This window comes from Anser brachyrhynchus (genome assembly GCF_964034855.1).
Source record: "Anser brachyrhynchus genome assembly, chromosome: 5".
In the NCBI taxonomy this organism is placed as follows: Eukaryota; Metazoa; Chordata; class Aves; order Anseriformes; family Anatidae; genus Anser; species Anser brachyrhynchus.
The window spans coordinates 53,689,602-53,712,415 of record NC_137699.1 but is presented as its reverse complement, the minus strand read 5'-3'; the positions used below and the strand labels follow the sequence as shown (position 1 = coordinate 53,712,415).

Sequence of the window (22,814 nt, the reverse complement as noted above, 5' to 3'; positions counted from 1 at the left end):
AATTTAGGAAAACGCCCTGAGCACATGAAATGCGGTGGTTACCATGGTAATTTACATAGGGTTATACATCAGACAAATGCCGGAGCTATTTTCCAGTTTAAACTCCCAACAAGAAAACATAGGATGAGGTACAGACAGGCACATCTCTCGCTGTGTTGGTGAGATTGTTCACGAGTACTTCCCCGGGGGCAGCTCGGTACCTGTGGTGAGTGACCGCCCTCTGCCAGCGCAGGGGCTTACAGTCTGGGCACTTCACCAGCTCAGCACTTTGCAGAATTGGGTCTTCACCTACCACCAGCCCTAAATCTAAGTAAGAGACAAAATGGTACACAGGTCAGGGCTCTCAGCTGCCAGGGGTTTAAATGAAGACAACAGGACGGGTCAGGGACTGCACAGGACATACTGCTGGGCCCTGCACATGGAAACTGCGACTGCACTCAGGGAGAGGGATCTCAGGACTCCTTCTCGAGGGCGTCTTTCCCTGTAGTCTCTCTTCCTGATGGATACACTCACTGCACGCAGCTGCTGTGCCGGTGTGTGTGGTCTTGGAGAACAAACAAAGGTACGCTCAACCAAAGATGGGAATGACAAGAAATAACAAACGACAAGGAAACACAGAATCAAAACCTGCCTTGATGATAAAGCTCTCTGTCTGCCAGAGATCGCATTCCCCTCAGTAACGCTGCAAAGCTGCTGAGGCTACAATTTCCTTGTAAAATCCGTCTTTCCCTGATAACACAACCATGTGCTGAACTGCACGGCTCACGACAAGAGAGTGCTGCACGGACTTGCTGGAGACCAGGTCTCCTGGCCCGTTTCCTTCCTGCCCCAGGGCTTTGGGAAACCTGGGGAGGAAGCTGGCAGCAGAGCAAGTCCCCTCAGACCTCCCGAGGCCAATCCTTTGCTCTTCTGCGCTGCGATATTACAATGCCACTTGGATCCTGCTGCAAGATGAGCACCTGGCTGAACGTAAAGCTCGGAGCAGTCCCACGGGACGACTGAAGTGCTCGCTGTGAGGAACACGCTCAGCTGCAATCCTGAGTCTGGGCTGCAGTGAAAAACAATTGATGTATTTAACAGCAGACCTGGAAGCCTCATTATGCTGCTTATCCACTTTAACAGTCGAAAATAATTCATTTTCAGAATATGGATGTCTGCAATACTTTATGTTGCTTCTGTGCTAATGCACAGTGTTCTATGACACTTTTTCCACCTGCAATCTCTTACTGTCCTAAAGAGGGAGCAAATGAGAAGAGCAAAAAAGATTTTATTTTTTTTTACTCCAGAGTCTCTAGTTCACAAAGGATTCATCTTTTCCCCTTCAAACAGGGAATTTCAATTCAAACGACTACTGGCAGGATAATAAATCTATTTAAATATATTATTTTTTTCCAAAACATCTTGTGCTCTTAGGACAATTGAATTGAAAGCCTAGAAAGCTCACTGTTTTCTCATTTAAAAGGTTTGCTTTGGAGAGGCTGCATAGATTTCTGCTTCCTGACTAGCTGATGTGCTTTAATAATGTTTTGCATAAAAAGAAAAAATATATATATATTAATATATATACTTATCATCTCTAATGTTAGTAAGAAATCAGGACCATCCACAAGGCTGACAGGCTTTGGCTTTTCATCTGACACCACCAGAGATAACTTTTGGGATACCCACTCAGACTCACAGGCTCCCAAAAAGGCAGACAGGGCTTGCTTTTGAAGGCCACTGAATGTTTTTAACTCCCAGAGCCAGCACAAATTGCTGCTCAGTTCTCAGATAGCTGCATGATAGTAATGTGCTTGTTCCTGAACCATGATTCTGTCTGGACTGAAATTTGAGTAAGGGTGCAAAGGAAAAAAGACGTGTCCCATCCTCCTGCTAATCCCCTCAGCAGCTAGTTGCTCCAACCCATAATCACAGAATCACAGAATCATAGATGCCATGGTCATTTCGTGTTTTACTCTCAGTCCCCAACAGGGACAAAAACAGACGGCGTATTATAAACCTGTTGGTCTCAACAGGCTTGGATTCCACCAAGAATATGAATCAGAAACGGCTGCCATGTTCTACAAATGTCATGTAAGAGAACCAGACCTGTTACGAAATACAGAAACTGAAGTGGACACATGAGAAAAAAAATCACAATTTTATTTCTGGCCATAGTGCAATAACTCAGAATTAATAATGGTTAAGTACTTCCAGGTATACAAACATTTTATCCCCCACTTAACATCCTCCCAAGAAAAGTACTGACTCCTGCAGTCTGACTGACTGGGATTTCCAAAAAATAAAAAATAAAAAAATTCCCTAGTGGTAACATGGAAAGAGACACTGAGGAACCCTGTGGATTGTCTTCTGCAACCAACAGAGCTAAACGCCAACCCGGCAAGGCTGGCACAGCCCTCCCCTGGGATGGAGGAGGAGGTCACCACAAGTCCTGCAGAGAAATGCCTGAGCTGTGGAGAGCCTGCCCCAGCTGATGGCTCCATCCGGACACAGAAAGCAGCGAAGGGCTCCACAGCAGGACCAGATGAGTAACAGAAAGCAGGAGAAACTCTTTTGCAAAGCCTCTAATTCAGGCTGGGTGTCCTTTGCAGCAATACTTAGCTGGTGAGATGTGAAGTACTCGCTCTTAGCCAACGTTAGCAGAGCAGTTCTGAGGTCTGAGGACGCTTTGTGAACCGCAGGCGGCACTGCAGTGCCTCACCTTGCAGCTACAGACACTCGCTGGAGACCTACTCTTTTGGCTTTTTGGCTAAAGACATCAAATGTTCGTATCACAAATAGAGGGGAAATTGTAACTTGTAGCATTAAACAGCTGTAATGAAGCCCTTTTAATCACTGGGACATCATGGGCACCAGGTATTTATGCCTCATGTAATAACATGATTATTCTTAAAGCATATTATTAGAGATAAGGAATACTTATTTAATAATTAGTTTACAAATTTCACCCTATTCCGATACATAAATATATTGATACCTCCTCAACATTTTTTGTCAAAATGTGTTTGCTCTCGAGGGTCATCCCCCCAGAAGAAATTTTTAAACTAAATAATCTTTTGAATTCTTGGCATGGACAGTTCTGTAAGGTCTTTCTTTTTTTTTTTCCAATTATTCCAGATACATGCTGTGCTCCGCTGCAGAGAGTAATTATAATGAGGTTTCTGCTCTATATATTTGGGCTTAGCAGCTCAGCATTGATTTTCCTCAATATTTGGTGAAGGCTTCCTTGCTCCACTCCTCTTGCAAGCGCTTGTAGCAGCGTATGTACATAATATACAGCAAGGAGACGAGACCAGGCGAGACCCATCCAGTAGAACAACTGAGTCATGGGGCAGCTTTCAGACAGTTTTTAATCAATCATCTCAGCTGAGATGAACAATTGTCACAGCAGCCATTAGTAACACCTGGAAGTTTTGGGGAACAGACTTGCAATATTAGCAAAAAGTGATGCATAGACACTTGAAATCTGAATCTTGGGGCAAAGGGGGTCACAGCAATCTCTTACTATCATCGCCCACAACCAAGAAGCCCTGGCCATGCTTATAAACCCTGTATTCACTCGCATTTGGGGATGCGGGAGTGTTTTTCTTTTCTAACTAGTGCTTTTTACTCAAGAGAGCTAAACTTTCATTGAAACAAGAAGACTATTTTATATCATCAGCGTGCTCCATTCCCCGACGGCCGAAACTTATGCTCACATTTAATGATTCTCTGGGACGTGAAGTCCATGAGCTGAAAATCCACTTCCTTCACAGAAACATTGTTCCCTGCCTGCAGTATTGCACAAGAAGACATTGACAGTTTCCCCAAAAGACTTCCTCAGAAAACTCCCCCCGTGGGAACTGGGGCTGACCTGGGTTCGGGCGCCTGTTCTGCTGCCCCCCGGCCCTTGTGAAGTCTCATGGGCAGATGACAAGAGGACGGCTTTGCCATTGTGCAGTCACAGGGCTTGCACACCCGGACTGGGTGCGTGGGGCACCAAGCACAGGCCCCCAGGGGATCCAGGAACACTGGGGATGTGCGCCCTGCTTCGTCTGGACAACCACGAACTCAGTCCCCTGCTGAGACTGAGCGACCTCTGATTTCTTTGTAACAAACTCCATCCACACGAACGTGGCGCATTATTTGCATAGCCAACATGGTTCCTATCGTTGTATCTGTTGCAAATACAAAAGGATATTAATGTATGGGAGCGGGCACTTTCATCTAAGATTTCACTGAAATTCAACACAGAAATCCAGCAGGAAAGCTCATAGCTCTCCTAACTACTATCTGTGTTTAATCCACACAGGGAATGGCACTGGATCTTAGGCTGACATGCAAATGACTATAAATCCTTAAACAATACTCTCTCTCCATAGTCATCATTGTAAGCCTGCCCTCATCTTTACTCTCCCAAAACAAAGACCTGTCCTGCACAGCATGTAGCTGTTCTGCCAACAACTTCTAAAAGTCAGTTAATGAAAACCTGCAACGAAAGTCAATCCACGGCAAGAGGGCTGTGTTGCTTAACTTCTGCTAGACGTTTCAAGCCCACAAGGTGCAGCTGTTACCTCTCCTTTACATCCAGCTTCATGCTGAGGACTCCCAGCTATGAGAAGAGCCGGACCATATGACACTGATTTTGAGGCTTTTTTTCCCCACCTACTATGAGCTGTGTATGCTGAGCCCTTTAAAAACACACCACCAGACTCCTCGTGGTTCGTGAAGCATCTCCTTTTAGAGGAACTGCATATGCTGTCAAAAGACAGAAGAGCTCAGACAATATCAACAGGTCGAATTTGGGGTTTGCTCCTTTTACAAAAAGTCACTGATAGCATAAACAGCACTCTCAAATCTAAGCACTGGAAGACGATTCTGTCACTGACAGGGAGGAAAAAAGATGAATTTAAATTTGCTCAAGTAAAAAACCTCTGCTGACAAACCCACCACAGAGGACAAACCCTGTACAACTTGGGTCATGGTGCCATGAGCCCTAAGGACGGCAGTGAATGTTTAAGCACTTTTATTAATAGGAACTTATGCAAGGGGAATAGCACGCTCCAGGAGCGAAAAATAAAAAATAAAAATAAATGAACTGAGGTTTAACTGTACCTGTTTTGTAGCCACTGAGCTCAGTAAGCAGACTAAGTATGGCTTAGTATGGGGAGGTGAGGAAAGCCCAGCAAAATAAAATAAAAAAATAAATAAAAACCTCAAAATCTCTCACCTATATTAAAATGGAAAAAAAATAAAAACAAAAACAAAAGAACAAACCAAACCAAAACCCCAGCTAACTTTAAAACTCATATGAACAGAAAACAGAGGCTTCATCATCCCTTACACAGTGCTGCTTGAGCAAACAAAACAAAACCCATAAATCAGCTGATTAGCACAACCACAATTTCATATTATATTAAAAAAAAGCAACTACTATATCCATTTCTCATGTAATACAAGAAAATATTGGTTTAAATTATGTAGCGCGAAAGCTGACTATGTTTTGCAGTTTTGTTTAAATAGCTACTGTTCTCACATTAGCCATAAATTAATCTTAACACGAAAAATAACCCATAAAAAATAATGTGAAATCTAGTTATTCAAGATACTGCTGACCAGGAATCATATCCACTTGACATTTTCTACTACGGCAGCGAAGACTTTTAAGGTAAAATTCTGCATTTTAATTAAAGAAATAATAATTCAAAAATTATTTGCAAATAATTTTGTGGGTTTTTTTTGATTGTGAATAGAATGTATGAATTTTCTTTTTAAATTTTTAAATGCTTCATTTCAGCTTTTCAAACGAAACAGTTCTTTTATGTTTTTGTAATTTATCTTGAATTTGCGCTTTAAAATGAAAACACCGAAGAGTGTTTGATTTAAATTTCTCCATATATTGATTTAGAAAGCTGAGATTTTGTTACTGACTTCAAGATAACCAAACACGGTATGTTATGTTATGTGTATCTGAAAAAAGAAATGAAACAAAGGGCGATTTCAGAATGAAAAAAATACATGCTTTATCTTCTCAGGAAGGTCTAAAGTCCCATTTTTATTTCAGTAAAACAGAAAGTATTATCAGATGTAAGGCATTTCTGGGCAAAAGTCTGGGTTTCCACTAAAAGAACCTTGAAAACATTTTTACCAGTGTTGATAAAAAGGTGACTTAAGCACACACACCTAACACCTGCTGCAGACCTCCCAGTGATTTACCCAGGCTTGATGCACCTCCAGAATGCTTAGGAAGAAACACACAGGTTGGTCGTTACCGTACCCGTAATTAAACTTCAGAAGTGGAAGAGAAACTAGGGTGCACATGAGCGGTGTCAGTGAGATGTATGGGAGAACCTGACTATTAAACAGGCTCCTGAGCAGCTCTTGCAGACTCAACCCACCCCAGAAGCCAACGCCGAACTCTGCAGCATTATTTAGGACACGTCTGCACTTCTGAGGTTTTTGCAATGGTTTCTCAATGCATCAGCATAAAAATGCTTTCCTTGTGTGTTAATGGTGGCTGACCAACCCCCACCCAACTCCTACAGCACACTTCAGTGGATCTGCTCTCAACTTTTTGCACAATTTGCAGTGTCAGGGAAAACGTTATTTAAAGACATGGCAGTGTTGAAAGACCTAACTGCAAAATAACGTGGCCTAAGACAAGAAATGTATACAGCACAACCTTAATTGGGCAATTTCTGGACATGCCAGTACACTCTGACAGGCAAAAAGAAGGCAGCTTGGGGCTGCACTCGCAGGCTGATGAGATAACGAAAAGCCATCCAGGGGCTGTATCCATGAAAATCATTGCGATAACAGTCAAACAAAATGCAGTTTCTTTGGGCTTACAGCAATGTTACAGCAGATAGCAAAAAATGGAATCAAATGCCAGATAACCTAAAGAGCATCTGCCTTTATTATTCAACTTTAGTCCTGAAGTCTAAATATTAAATCTAGGGTGATCAGAAAGGTCGGGGAGATGAGGAATAAAACGATCAACAGGAAGCATGAGGCATGCTTCCCTTTGGATCCTCACCTTTGTTACACTTCTTAAAGCCTTCCTTTCACAGCCTAGAGGTAAGGTAAGCACTTCATTTACCTCCAAGAGTCAGGAGTTTTGCTGGTGGGCCAGGCTTCTCCCAGTGCCTCCTGCCCCACGGCAGATCCAGGAACCTGTCCGCACGTTTCAGCCACATGTCCAGGATGCCATCCGCCCCTCCTTGCCTGCTCACGGTGCCTACCCTGCAGCATTTTGCATGCTAATCCTCGCCAGCCATTGCATCAGACGTGCCATTCCTGTTAGTCAGCAGCAGCACTTAGTGTTTTGGCAGGCTCTGGTGGACAACGAAAGGCTCATTTCTATTCTTCAGAGTTCAGTTAGTTGCGCTGTTTTGCTGATTCAGAGTATCTTCTTTTGCGTTTAGCAAGGACCCTGTAAGATTTGCTGGCAAAGCATCTTAAGAAGTGAAATGTATACATCTGTAAATGATGCATGGGAATCCAACCTCCCAGATCCAAACGCCCAGAGCCATTTGTATTGTGGATGATGATACTGGTTGCCTATGGTATGCCAGAAAAGAAATTAAAAAAAAAATCTCATAAACTGATTTAGTTGCTATTGCAAACGAAAAAAAAAATAATGAATGAATAAATAAATATATTTCCCCCTGAATGACTGTACGTGACAGAGGAAAAAGCAAAATAATCCCCTGCTAACTAGAAACCAGCCCAAAGCATGGTTATGAAGCATATTTTTGGTGTGTAAGCACAACTTCACATTAAAAATACCCTCCCTTTTCAAAGCAATGAACCAACACCCCAGAACTGAACAACTGATGAATTTCAGGACAATCCCTGTTCATCTGGGTCTGTTTCTAACATATCCAACCTTCTGAACAACCCTTTGCTCCCCCCGTAAAGCAGCAGGTGGGTACCTGGGGGTACCTGCCCTCGGGCTCCTCACCCCGACCTGCAGCTGGGAGCACGGCACTGCTCCACGAGAACCAGCAGTTCACATTTTGCAAGCTCAAGCAGTCAAAGGAGGTGATAATCTCAATGACTCGTGAGCACATGTGTATTTTTAAAGGTGTGAAAAAAGCCCAAAATACCCCGCAGTCAACACTGAATAACGTTTGTGTCGAACAGCCAAGCAGCAGCATTACAAATGTGCACAAACACGGGCTGACGCGCTGTCACCTGCTGCAGAGCCCCTGTCCCGCCGTGCACTGACATTTGCCTTGTAGCGACACCGACAGCACCGCGAGAAGCCACACGGCCAGCTAGGTGCGTGCTTACATCTGCTCCATCCCCAAATGACAGCTCTGGGCAGGGCAACCTGGGCAGCTTATCCCAGCTTCTGCTGGTTGTACATTTTAGCTCAGTACCCAGGGTCTGAACTCACCAACTGGAGCCTACGGCCACGGCAGACAGACGTTTGAACACACCTGGAGTAAGATCTTCACCTGTGCTGGTCAGGAACAAGGGTTTTGGAAACATTTTTGACATTAGCTTATCACAGCTGGCTTTGGCGATCCTGCCACTCCTGCAGACACCAGCAATACTCTCCAACATCTACATCACCAGCGCCCTCCTGCCTCTCCCAGGCCTATCCTTTAAGAGTAACAAGATTTGAACGTCAGATCAGGAGGTCCTGAAGGCAGTACTCTCCTCCCAGCTCTCCCAGTGTACGTCTCCAGCCTTCAAATTTTTAGATGGCAAGCTTCTCGGAATGGTCAACACACACATTGTCAGTTCAAACACTAACACGACTCATTTATCCCTAACAAGATTTTTATTCACAATAATGTATTGTATTTCTTGCAGAAAGCCATTTACAATGATTGCTGCTAATTTGCTTAGACAGCATTATACGAGAGAATACACACTTACAAGATGACAAGTCATGGCTCATTGTCACCTACTGCAAATAACCGTGCCTGCAACCCCTCCTTTACCAAACCCATTGGGGGTCGTATCTCTTGTATTGTCTCCTGGTCAGCACCGTGGACGCCCACAGCCTCCACGTGGGATGCAGCTGTAGAGCTGCGCCTTCTGTTTAACTCTTGCAGTTGATACCGGGGACACGTTTTTTGGAAAGCACCTCTAAGCCAGCTGCCTCCCTGCTTCCTCACAGCAGCGCTCTGCCAATTTGCACAACACCACCAGAAACTGAGAAGAGTGAGATTTGCAATTCCCTTGGCTCTACGTCTTGTCCTCTGAGCCTTGCATAGCATCAGAAGACAAAGCACTTCCATGCACTGCATGTCTTAGAGGGAAATAAAGGCAACTTCCCACTGTCTAAACGCCACTGCTCCACTGATTATGTATTACGTATAATCCTCTATGTATCTGTCGCCCAGAGAGCAGTGACCCCTGTAGTCACTGGCCTCAAAGTCACAATATTCCTACATAGGGTAGAAAGAGAACTTACCATTTCCATAATTAAGATTAAGAAGAGCACAAAATGGGCCCCTCGGGTAAGATTTAGTCAATATTGGAAAACTGGCCTTATTTAAGCACTATAATTCTCTCCCTTAGCACAGAGGATAGGCTTGCATTAAAATAGAGCAAAAGCAGTGCAGTAAATAACTACTGCTATTTTCCTTCCATTTAGTGAATGAAATAGGTTTACATTTCTCCCTTACATTGCCATGCCCACATTATCTACCTCCAGCAAGACACCGTATTGCACAGACAAGGATGCACACAGCTTTTTAGGTGCTGCACTAACCAGCAGAGGGAGTCCCTGGAAACCAGCCGTGGAGAAAACAGAATTAAAATCGATGTTTTATAGGGTGCACTCCGGAATACTAATCAAGACCAAGAGATAAAGCAATCCATGCAAATCAGATTGACGGTGATTGCTTTGCACGGTTTGGCTTTTTTATCAGTAGAACCGGAGCAGATTTTAAAATGCAGTCTCAAGACGTGAATCACGCTGACTTTGCTGCAGCTGTGCAGCTGAGCACGTACAAGTGCGAAGGCTGTGCACCGTGTGAACCAGAATCACCTCCTCGCAGATGACTTCCTTCCTGAACTACAGGACGACCAGAGATTGTTCCATTTTATCGCAGCTCCCTGCTGTGCTGCAGGGGCTGAGCAGCTTGGCAAGCCACCCTCCCGCAGCACGTGGCCACGTGCACACCCGTCACCTCTGGGCAAGCTGTCCCCTCGCTGTGTGGTGCAAAGCAAACGTGCACGGTGATTGCAGCTCTGTTAAAAATCCCATTTTGGGTTGTATTTTCTCCTTGGGATTAGGTGGAGAAACCCCAACAGTCGTTTCCACAAGGGTCAGAGGTTTTGCTTGCAGAAAGCCCTACCACCTAGAACTTCTGGCTTTCCGTCTCGTGAAAAACAAGATGCTGGATGACCGGGCAGAGTCCTTTAAGAAGGCAATTAATAGAATCTCTGTGAGCTCCCCGGGGATTACCAGCCAGCGGCAGAAGCTGCTCTGCATGCTTTGCTGGCGGCAGCATATGGCGACGCGCTGAGCGGTTTGAATCAAACAGCACAACTTGCCTCGCGCCGAGCCTGCTGTCAGCATGGCTGTGCCCAAACTCCTCGGCTGCACTGCTCCGTGCCGTGGTCCTAAATGCTGCGTGTTTGGAGCAGGAATGCATTTTTATTGCATGTTGTTCACGCAGTGAATTGTGGCACACAATGAAAGCAAAATTAAAAAAAAAAAATCTGTATCAAAACACTATCAATTTTATTCTGATTACATGTGAAAAATCCTCTTGGCCCTGCAACTCATTCCTACCTATATACTTACGAATTGCTTCCTGAGTTCACTTCTGGTTTTAAATGCAAAAACTTGCATGTACAAAGGCCATCTGTTTGCAGAGCTCAGGCGGCCAGAGAAGTGATAATCCGATGAGCAGGGCCCATGTGAATGCACACTCACACACGCACCCTTGTGAGGTCTCCCTAGCCGTCCCAGGGAAATCCAGGGAGTATCGCTAAAAATACAGCTTATGTACATTGATTTCAAGTTGTATAACTTACTATTAATTAAACCAGAGGTTTAATTATTATTGTAATTACTAATTAATTATAGCTGTGATTAGAAATAATTACTCCATTAATTAGAAAGTTTGGAAGAGGATCATAGAAAAACTGTCATATACCAGGGATGGGTTCTTCACAGCAATTCTTTACAGGCAATGAAGAAAAAGAGAGAAAACCAGGCTGAATTTTGCTTAGAAGTGCCTGGTAGAGGCACCTAAAATCCATATCTGAACATCCTATGAACATCTGGTTCTCCTCCTTGATCACAAAGACAGCCTTGCTCAGATGCAGAAGTTTGTATTAAAGATTATTAACTTCTGCTCCAGTTAACAGGAGGACTGTGGTCACACAATTATTGTATGTTTGGGGTGAGATACAGCTAGGGAAGTGTAAGAATTATTGCACAAAGACGAGCTACTGTAAGAACTGACCCTGAGCTGGGAATTCAGAAAATCTACTAAATAAAGAAGAATCATTTTTTTTTTTGCCAGCTCATCAACTAATGAACCAAAACCTATTGTAATCTCTATATATTTGTATATTTAATTTCAAGTTAATCACATTATAAATTAGTTAGTACCCAAAAATTAGCATAGGGTACCCGCGAATAATATTTGTGTGTGTGTGTGCAGATAACACTAGAATTAGACAACACCATAATTATCAGAATGCACCATTTTTGCAAGATGATTGAAAATGAACACAATGCAATATTCCTGCGTTAGGTATGCTCGGATACCTATTAATGTTGTAGAAAGCTGGAGATGTCACTCTGAGCACAATCGTTTGGAAGTTTCTACAGTTTACTTTTCCAAAAATAGAGAGCACTTGAAGGAGTGCAGCACCATCTTAAAAATCAATCCTTTTTTGGCGATTCGAGTCAGGAATGCCTATCAGAGTTATCACTCTGCAAATCTGGATCTGTGTAACTACCACCACAGCAGACTGCCCGGCCAGTTTTTTCCTTTAAGAACAAACACATCCCTTAGAGCATTTAAAGTAATTTATTTGTTTTTGATATTGTTTTTTTTTTCTCTTCAAAAAGAACGTTCTTTTCAATATCTGGCTTTAAAAATAGTGCAAAAGAGTACAAAAGGATTGGAGTGGGATGTCAGAGTACGTGAAGAGTTAAACAGGGCATCGTCGTTCCTTGTGGAATTGCAGCACCTCTAGCTCGTGCAGGGGCTGAAGAGGAAGACAAACTGCTTTCCTCAAATGCAATTCTTGTTCTGACAGAAATGAAATCATATTACTGAAGTTATTTTAGAGACTACCCCAGGACACCAAATACTGAAGCACTTTCAGAATGACAGCAAACGAACACAAAACTGAAAGTTTTCTAAAAAAAAAAAAAATTAAATCTCTTGCAAGAAGCAATTTCTCTTTCACTGAAAGCAATGAGATGTCCAACCAGTAAATAAGTGTCCAGAAGTCTGTTAGTGTTGAACAAAACAAAACACACTGAGATTTGGCATGGCAAAGTATGGCATTGGGAAAGGTAAAGAGAAAAAGAACACACTGTTTTCATCACAAAAAGCCATTTTTTTGTTGCACAATTTAGAAGAGACTGAAACAGGATGCACCAGGGGAAGAGTGCAGTAGTCAGGCTGGGATCCTGCAAAGGACTGTGCCCTGTTTGGGCCACCAGCACCTACCTTCCTCGGGCATTTTAGGACATCCCACCCTGCCACCCTCTACCGAGGTTATGCTTGGCAACACACGGGTGGCATAGGCTGGTGGCAGACACTTCTTCTGCCACTACGTCCCTGGGGAGACAAGAGGATGCAGAGGAGGGAGAGCGACACGGAGCCGCCTCTGAGTCACAGCATCTCCAGGGGAAAGACAACTTTTGCACTTTGGTGGCTCGAGGCCGAGCTCCTGGCACAGCCGTTGCCTGACACAGGACACGGTGTGTATATAGCCCAGAATAACCCCAAAAAAGGAGCCCTTGCCAGTGGGGGAGATAAAGCAGCGTGTTGAGCAAGGACATCTTACAGTCTCTAAAAGATCAATGGCCAAAATCTGGTCCACGCTGCTTACATGCAAATTACTACACTTCTCAAATTCCTGAAATTCCTTTTTTTTCTAAACTAATATATTCTTCTGCCACTTACAAGAGCCTAGTGACAAAGCCACACTGCATCTTTTGCCACCGAGCTCTGGGAGCTTTGCCAGGTTGCACCAGTTTCAGAAAAGCAAGGGTTGAGGGCAATGGTGCTAGGGGATCTCGCTAGCAGGACTCTCCTCTCTCAGCATGCACAAGTCTCCTTTAAATCTCTCAGCAGTTTTCTCCCCCCACAGTTTCCTTCCTGAAGTGGTTTGCATTTAGTGCTGAAGATTTCAGCACAGCAAAAACATCAGTGAGAGCCTCAAGAGCCGTTAGATTTGTTACGCTCTTCAAAGAACAGAGGCACCTTTTGTTGCTCGAGATGGGTGAGGGCAGGATAAGAGAATCCTGCAGAAAGTGGCTAAGACGTTTACAAGCAAGGTGCCACGGGGTTTTATTAGCATAACACCAGGAGAGCACTTCACTGCTCTGGAAAGCATTTTGCCATGGTTGCCTACCATCTGGGGGATTAAAAAACTGAATGGAAGAAATGATGCCTACTTCTTAACAGCAGAATAACTAAATAACAGTTTGGTACTTCCTGGGAGATGAATAACTGCAGCGATATTTACAGTTGTAATGCTGGAAGGAGACTTCAAGCCCAGTTTATCTGTTCATGAGTAGAGCAATCCACCTCCTGCGCTGCGCTCAGCTGGAGCCAAGCTAACACGGCAGATGAAGCAGTCTCCTCTCCGCTTCTGGCTGGGCCAAGTGCATCCAGCTCTGGGTGCGCTGCGAGGGCGGTGTTAGCACACCAGTGTGGTCTGCTTCTCTTGGAATGGCTGTAAACACATTTCTCTTAATGTGGGCTCAACTTATGTCGAGTGCCCAAGTTCTTAGAAATTCCACATAACCCTCTCGGAAACCCAACCTAACCGGAGCAGTTCTGCAGGCAGGGGAAGCTCGCAAGGCAAGTGCCCATAGTGGCAGCAGGAGAAGTGTTGGTTATTTTGGCAACATGGGCAGTGGGCTTGTACGAGGACTGTTACCTCCATCAGCACGGAAAGGAAGAGCCTTGAGAGCGAGACATAACAAGAGCTGTTATGGCCTGAACTGATGTTTTTCAGCTAGGTCGAAAGGGGCCTCCAGCCCTCGGTGGATCAGGCAGAGATGGGAAGCACTGAAGATGCACTGGGCCACCAGCAGGAGAGTACCTTTCCTTGGCTGCTCAAGAAAATTCACACTTGTTTGCTGTGTAACACCTCATCTCTGCCCAGTTCACAAACGATCATCTGAAGAAATCTATTCCTATAGTAAGCAATATACTACAGGAATAATGTCAGGTGGATTATTGCAGAACAGACCCAGTGCTAAAGCAATGCAGAAGATGAAAGGAAAAAGGTCATCATCTTGCTCGAATTCCCTTCTCCCCCTCTTCATTGACGTAAAAGCACAGCAAGTTAGATTAGAAATTGCCCCATCTGCAGTGCATTTCTGAGCAGCTGAAGTTTACATTGAAACTGGAGTAAGCATGAGGATGGAAAAATTGTGAAACTTAATTTCTCTAAACCTTTCTCTTGTGCTTTTGGAAGATGACAGTTGGGTAAGATTTATTCCCCCAGGAAAGCTTTGGTTTTTAAAGAAGCAAAAGCTTTTTGTATTTTTAACATGCACCCAATTAACCATTGCCCGTGGCTTGCTATTTTGGCTAGCACTGGGCATCTGACCACATGGATCATGTTTACACTAGTAAGTTTAAAAGTTTGTTATTTACAAGTTCTCTTTGCCTACATTATAAATAGGAACAACTTCTGGGATGATTCGGTTAAAAGACCTGCAGCATAATGGCATGCTTGCAGCCCAGCAATGCCCACACGACAGGAGGTTACATCAGCCTGTAGATGCTATCAGCACAGCTAAAAGTAAAATGTGCACAGAATAAACCATTTTAGTGTTTTGTAATATGCATCAACACACCTGGTAGTATGGGAAAGCAGCTTGCAGCGCATTACGTGAAGTGCCTTGCACGGGGCACAGATCCCTTTACACCAGAAAGGTTTTGGAAACAGCTGGCTGCAAATGGTCACTGTACTCTGTGGTGGGTCCCCTCCATTACTGATGAGTTATTTTATGTAATATGCAGCACTGTAATGAAGACGCAGTCTTTTGTCTTCCCACACTCTGTCCTCTGTGGTGCTGGGAAGTCTTGGGGCAATATTATCAAGTAAACCAGCCACTGCATTGTAGAAGACTAATACAGCTAAAGGACTAGTCGGAAAAATGCTAACGAAAAATGAGCTGAATATAACATTACAAAATGATATCCAATAAATTACAGAGTCTTTCATCTGAAATCTGGTACACCGTAATCTTCACACACATCCCATGCTCACAGAAACACTACAAATACTTCAGGCATCTAGCCAGGAGAGAGGAATCCTGCTATATGCTGCCAGTTTATCGCTGTTTGATGAATCAATGCTTTCTTCTGTTTCTACCCTTATTTTGGAGGGCTTAAAGTGCTGTACAAGCAACTTCCTTCCAGCAATATGGGAATAGTCACGTCTGGACTAGGGAAAGAGTGGAACAACTGAAGGAACTGAAAAAGATCTCAAACACTGAAAAACTGAATCAAGTCCAATTTATGGAAAAGGAAGCTGGAGAAATTGCAAATAATCCGTAATGGTGAAAAAGAAAAGCCAGCAGATCTACTAATCAGAAAAAAAGGAGTGGGAAAGACTCCTCCCGACTGCCAAAATGCTCTTCCTGCAGAGCTCAAGTCAGGTCTGTGAGTAGCAATGATTTTCTTATATTGTATGTCAATATCTGCCCAAGTCCCCAAGACAAAGATATTGAAAGAAAATAAAAGTAATTCCATAATACATAATACTCATTACACAATTTACCAGTAGGTTGCATATCTCAAGACTGTCTGTTCTTCCCCAAGATGTACCTAGCCTTTCAACCACAGAAGCTCAAGACACTTGCTGATATCCTCACCTCATGCCCTGCTCCAATAATCATGCTGCGCTGTCATCTGTCATTGCATTTGTTAAATCTAAGAGGATGTAAGCCCCAAAGAACATGAACCCTGTCTGCTTAGCAGACATCAAACAGCCTTTAAGCATGATCCATGTAAAATGCAGGGCAAGAAGGGATGCTGCTCCGTCCCCAGTGATATCCAGCTGCCAGTGACAAGGTAGGACAGCGACACTCCTTGCATCGAGTAATTCACAGCAGTAAACAGGGCTGGCTTCACAAAGTGGACTCCCATGAAAAACAAAACAAAAAAAAAAAAAAAAACAACAACAAGAACAAAACAAACCAACAATTTAACAAGAAGCCATTTGTCATGCTAATGGCCTTGCTAAATGACACCATTAAACAACTGTAAGCAAGAGATTGGTAATGAGCAAGTCAATGTTATCATCTGCTCTTATTTCGCAGGTTGGCTCAGAACCAGTTCTGCATTTTTATTGTAAAGGAGGACAGAATAAAGAGACATATAAGGGAATCAAAGTAATTAGGCATATAAACAAGCTGGCAGGTAAACAACTGTGATTCAGTGAGTCAACCTCTCAAGGAAGGATGGGACACTTTTATTATTACTTTTCTTTCGTATTTTATATCATTTTAGATTACTCCCAACACAATAATGAGCATCCTTACAAGGCACAAGACTGAGATGAATACTGCATTCAGTTCCAGAATTGTAAGGACTTTCTTTACCCCATCCTGAGGATGCAGCTCCCATCACATCACTAGGAATTTGGACACGTGGGGGACGGCCAACGTCAGTGAGTTCAGCCGCTGCAGAAACAAGCCTTGGCAGCAAGTTCTGGCTATGGCTTTCCTCCCAACTTTCCCAAAAGTGGGCCATCATACTCTTGGGAGGAATCCCTCCCCTGGGATGATCTCGACACGCAACCCAGATTAACACAGGCTTGTGAGTCAGCAGCCGGATTTAGGATCTGATTCAGCCCACTTAACCTTAAGCACTTAATGAAGCGCTTGGCTTAGCATTCGCTCGTGCTTCATGCAACCGGCGCAGAGAGATGGGTTGTGGTGGTGTACGAGGCTCTCTCGTAAAGAAGTGGGGCAGCACAGCGATTCTCAGCACGAGTTCAGAACCGTGTCTTCATTTGAAGTGACTCATTCATGCCAAAGTCAGCGCTGCCTAGAAATTATTTCCAGTTCCCCCAGACGTGAACTGCTAACTTTTTAAAACTCTCCAATTCAGCGTAACGTGCCGTTCAAAAAACCCACACCATTGCTTTGTGAACAGGACTTAGTTATTTTCGCAAATGGCCATCTAGTTCCAGTACCCTGACTCCACATCCACTAAAGACAAGCCTCAGACTTTCTGCTGTAGTCTGACACGATTCATTTCAGTCTGTACAAGTGGGCAGTAAATTGAAGGGAGAGGGAAGACAGAACCTGTGCCCAGCTACAAGATCAGCAGTGCCTAAATGCAGCAATGTCTCAGGGGGGATATATGGAACAAATAAACAATAGCATGTCCCAAGTAGTGTACGTAGCAAATCCCAGACTGCAGAGCTAACAGATAGCTATGATAGGCTGTTTTCAGGATGAATGTGCCAGAGCGAACACCTCTGTTTAACTCTGTGGTTTCAGTTGAGGAATTAATTAGTGTGTGAACAGTTCTGTGTGTACAAATACGCTCCTCAAACCTGGAATCCGTCTCCACAAGAGACAGATTGTCTTGCACAAGAGCAAAACCCTAATACATGGATGCATGGATATAATAAACGCTTTTCTTTTTCTCATGATTTTTGCACATGAAAAATCCAACCCCCATGCAGCATGCAGTCAGCAGAATGGATGGCAGGGGCTGTGCCTCAAAAGGTACATGGATATGTGAGCCTGTGTGAATTCATGCCCACAAATACGAGCAATATGCAGTATGAGCCTGGAAGAGCAGATCTGAAAACACATCTCGTACCTTATATCCATTACACACTTCTGCTGTCAACCCTCATGCTGAGACAATTGCAACGGCTGGGAAAATTATGATAACATAAAAGTCCTAAGGGAGAACAGGTATCTGTTGTACGCCAGCATCACACAGTGGTGTGGGGAACACAAAGGTGAGGGGGATGCAGGCTGCCCTGTCCGCGGTTGTTCATCGACTGCCTTCCCAGACCTTGTGCTCTGCCTCTGCTGACTGCGCCTACCTGCGTGTGCTGCCTGGGGAAAGCAGGGCGAGGGGAAGCAGCCCAGACAAACAGAGGTTGTGAATACAGCCCGGCAGAAGCGCAGTGTCAAGATATTTAATGCTGACAAAGTTAGCATTATATGCCACACAAGTGGGTACAAAAGCTTGAATTTTGTCTCTTACGCACAAAGTAGTAAGAAAAAAGCACCTTTGAGTAAAAATACTTTCCTTTTAGAGTCAGTAAAATTCTGAAATTTTATTTTGTTCCCAATTTTAATAAATGTAATTACTGATCGTTACCTCTAAGAAGTTATTGTCAAGAACAACCAAGAAAAAGAGTCTGTTTCAGTTGTCTTACTATTTTCATGTAGAACCATTAGGTACAACTACCACTGCCAAATTGTCTTGGTAAGACCTAATGGCATTTTCATAGTTTTAAAGAGAAACATGAAAAAATACATTTTGGAATTAAAAAAAAAAAAAGTTGATAAAAATGAATATTTGGAGACTTTGTTTCATAGAATCAGAGTTTTAAAAAAAAAAAGCTGAAATTTCCTTTAAATGAAATTCCTGTTTTAGACAGCTGACAATCTTTGAAACCTTAAATGTTTTGTGTAAAAGAGAAAAGCACTGCTAAAAACTGATTGTTTACCAGAGCTTTTTTTTCCTTTTTTTTTTTTTAAAGAAAGCAGGAAATTTTGGCAGCTGTGTGACCCAATTCATGTCTGTATATATGACAAGTACAAACTTTAAATGGAAGGTCTTCAGCATGGTCTGAACCTTGTGTATGTAAAGCATTAAAAACACTATGGTATACTAACTATATAACACTATTTTATTCTAATTAATAAAATAATGGAAACAAATCCAAATAGTTATTTACTCTATATTCATAAACTTCACAGAAATCTAATAGTGCTTCTAGTATCCAAATATTCTTTCTTAAAAATACCTGTTATGCTTTGTTAGGAATAGCTAACAACTGAATTTTCTAGACAAGGCCACTTTAAGACAGTTTCTTTCACTTTAGCATAACAGCAATAAATTCTCATCTTGAAACTCACGCTTCCTCAGTGAGCTTCTCTGGACCAACCTCAAAATCCTGAAGAAAACCCACCCCATTGAGGGGAAGAGACAGGTGAAAATATATATAAACTTAAGGGCTTTTGCAAAAAGCCTCTCAACATAGGCATTAAGCCAATCACAACCTCAAAACCATAAGCAAAGCATCAGAATTTTGGAGTTTCACCTGGTGATCTAACAGGGCTGAGCATGTATGAGAGACCTTTAGCAGCCAAAGAGCTCTGCACTACTCAGATACACATGAGCTTAGGATTGGGGAGCGTCGGCCAGATTTCCTCCTGAAGTTCTCCTGCTGTGGCACAACTAGAGCCAAAGGAGGCCAACTGAAAAAGGCAGAATTCAGTTCTCTACTTCTGGAAACAGAATTTGCTCTTTGATGACTTTAGCATTTGTCAGCTTAATAGCATGAATGGATATATCAAAAGAAAAAATATGAAACCTTATTAGTATACTACCTAGTAAGATATATTTGTGCATTGAGTGTTTTCAGGAGACTAAAATGATAAACATTTTAAGGATATTTTTGTGCTTGGAAACTGGTATAATGTGGACAGTTACTGCTCTGCTTTCTCTGGAGGGCTGCTGCCTCATGCCATAGAACACTGCTGCAAGAACTGGACGGCAGCAAGTGACGTTAACCTTGTATCACTGTGTTTTCAAAACAAAAACAAGGCTGTGGTATACATTTTGAGGAAAAAAGGCACCACATGAAGACTGCTTTTTGGTCGCAGCCCATGAACTTCAAAGAGGTCCTAGGCGTGTTACTGAGGGCAGTACTTAATCTCAGCATCGCATACCAGAATCGGATTTCCATTGAGAAAAGGGGACATTAGTCTGGGCCTTTGCAAGTTGTTGCAATGGCAATTTAGCAGAATAGTATACTTCACCACAAACCTCAACTACAGTCAGTACAATAGTTATGAGTAACACCAGTCAATGTCCAGAGCACAAGCCTTTACATTTTACCTTACCAAATAACCAAGACACCGGATGCTCAGAGCTGAGCCACAAGGACAGTCAGCTGCAGCCGAGACGTGACATACTGGAAATATGAGCTCTGTATTCTACCTCAGAAGTTCTTACAAAAGGTTGCTAATTTTACCCTAGCTTCTATTTATTTAACATGTTATTCTTCCATGTTACAGGTAACATAGATCCACAGAAATCAGCAGGGCTACCTGCCTGCTGAGGCACTCCCAAATAGCCATTGATTTCCTACTGTGAGTTGAGGTACCATGAAAAATTGGAAGGAAGGAGAATAAAACCTGAAAACACGTACAATTCATACCACATGTAATGCTGAGCTAAAGGGGGTCTACCAGAGACCAACCGTTTCTTAGGGTAATGTTTTTTATCACAACATACCATCAACACAACTGCATCAGGTGATTGACAAGAATCATCACAAAAATGTCACCGATTAATAAAGAGCATGGTGGCTGCTAACTTACCTCCATCCTGTGAATTCATGATATTCAGAGCAAACAGCATTGCGTTGGAGAATGTGGTAGCCTCTTCTTTGCTTGCAAAATTCAAGCCATAGACTTGCCGTGCATCGCGCCATTGATGAAAGGTAGGTGTTGCTTGATTGTACTTCAGTCCTTTCACGATTGAGTAATTAATCACTACCTGTGATATGAAAGAGAAAGGTGAAAATTAAAAAGAGTTCTGTTTTCAGTGGGGAAAAGGAAAAGCCTTTGGTGAAGGTTAATTAAATTGGTAGTGGCATTCTTATGGCAGCTGCTCCATGGCAGTATGGTAAGGCAGCATGCACTTGGATGACAGAAGACCTGCCTGTGTGGGTGAGATTTGTAACAGTTCAAACCAGCCTCAGGGACTTGCAAGCTAGTCCTGCAAAATCTATTACCCGCTCATGTTTTCTACAGCACCTGCCCCGGATACAGCTGTGTGTATATTGCAGACAGATGTCGAGAGCCAGTGCCAGCAGCTGTTGCCATCTTTTGGGGGTTAATCATTGGCACTTGTCAGGAAAAGGGACAGATTGGCACTGGCCCTCCACTACAGCAGATAAATGTTTGTCTCATTGCACAGGCTCTGGTTTTCCTCTCCTCCCCTGTGCCTGATCACCACCAGCTTCTTACATTGAGAGACTTTTCTGTCTAGGATCAGATAGGCAGTGGCAAACCCAACTAAATATTCCCTGTCCCAGCTCCTCCCTTGCTCTACATGCTATAATTTCCATGGAAGGGGTGACTGCAGCAGAAGGGTGTTTCTGTATGATTTAGTCAGCTAGATAAAATGCCTTGTTTACCCTTGGGCAGGGCACACAGAGATGCAGTGCTGCCCAGCACCTTCCCAACCTAGGTTTATAACACGGGCTCCCGAGAGCTGGTCCCCTGAAAATGGGAACTGCACACCCCACGTGCTGTGCAGGAAGCCACCTGCCCCAGCCAGGACGATGTGGAAAAGCACGTCCCTCACACCACAGCAGAGTCATGAACTCACTGCTGTTGCCAATGGCTTAAACAACAGTTTTCTCTTAAAACGTGGTGACACCACCCCCATCCTACCGCTGAGCCGTGATGGGAGAGCCTGAAGTTCCAAGGGTTCTCCAGAGCACCAGGTAGACTCACGCCTGAATAACTGACCCAACAGTTCTAACGTGTACCAATTTTTAAGCTTCCTAACAACTTCTGAATAGCTTACCCAAGGGAATGCCCAGCCAGTACGTTTGAAGAAATTTATAGAAAGATTGTGCAGCTTCTTCCAGGCTCTGCAAAGTCAGATTTTCTCACCTACTAAAGGGAACTTCTGTTTCAAAGATAGCGGTACTAAAGTCCAAAGAGCACTAGAAGGTGTAGTGCTGTTGTATAAAGACAGACAGAAATTGCAAAAATCTATGCCAAAAGTCATTTAAGAGAAGTCAAGTAAACTTTTCAAAACTTGTTTTCCTAGAACATCTACTCAAGAAACTCAGAATCTGCTTTATTCTGAGGGTTTGATCACTTCAGTTGAATAAAGACAGAATTTGAACGTTGACCTTCATAAATCATCAGGATGCTTAGATGAACACATGTAAAACCTTGTCTTCAAACTCAAAACAGAGACTGAACTGGGGAGTGAAATATAAACCAGCCTGAATTTCATTTTATCTCCTTTGATTAATTCCTATAGAACAGGAAAAAGAGGATAGATTCTCCTGCCGTTGTTAAAAACAAGTGCACAGAGGTCAACCTGTACAGATGGTGTTGAGACTCCTCAAGGCACACAATGGTAAGTGTGTGCCTTGGAGCTGTAATTAAAATTAACAAGGTCCCACTCCTTGGTGCACAGGGGGTTTTGTACAGGTATTTCTAAGGGAACTTTACTCTAAAGCTCGATATGTTGGTAAAATAGTATCTGCCATGCTAAGCAGGTCAGTAGCTCATCTTGCCTAGTCTTCATCTTCAGTTTTAGTCTATAATAGCTGAATTGGGGAATCTTATTGGAAATCTTGCTGAAAGTAATGGATTTGTCAATAACAAATAGGTCTTCCTGTAACTCTTCACTCAGAGTTTGTCT

General features: G+C 43.2%; 1 protein-coding gene across 7 annotated transcripts in view; it reads right to left on the bottom strand.

Annotated features, from left to right (window-relative positions):
* Positions 1-22,814, bottom strand: part of EVL (Enah/Vasp-like) — a 146,761-nt gene that overhangs the window by 41,345 nt on the left and 82,602 nt on the right. For all 7 annotated transcript variants that reach the window (XM_080593207.1, XM_080593211.1, XM_080593205.1 and 4 more), the window contains exon 3: positions 20,744-20,921. In XM_080593207.1, the coding sequence (XP_080449333.1) occupies positions 20,744-20,921 (178 nt within the window). The remainder of the gene's footprint in view (positions 1-20,743; positions 20,922-22,814) is intronic.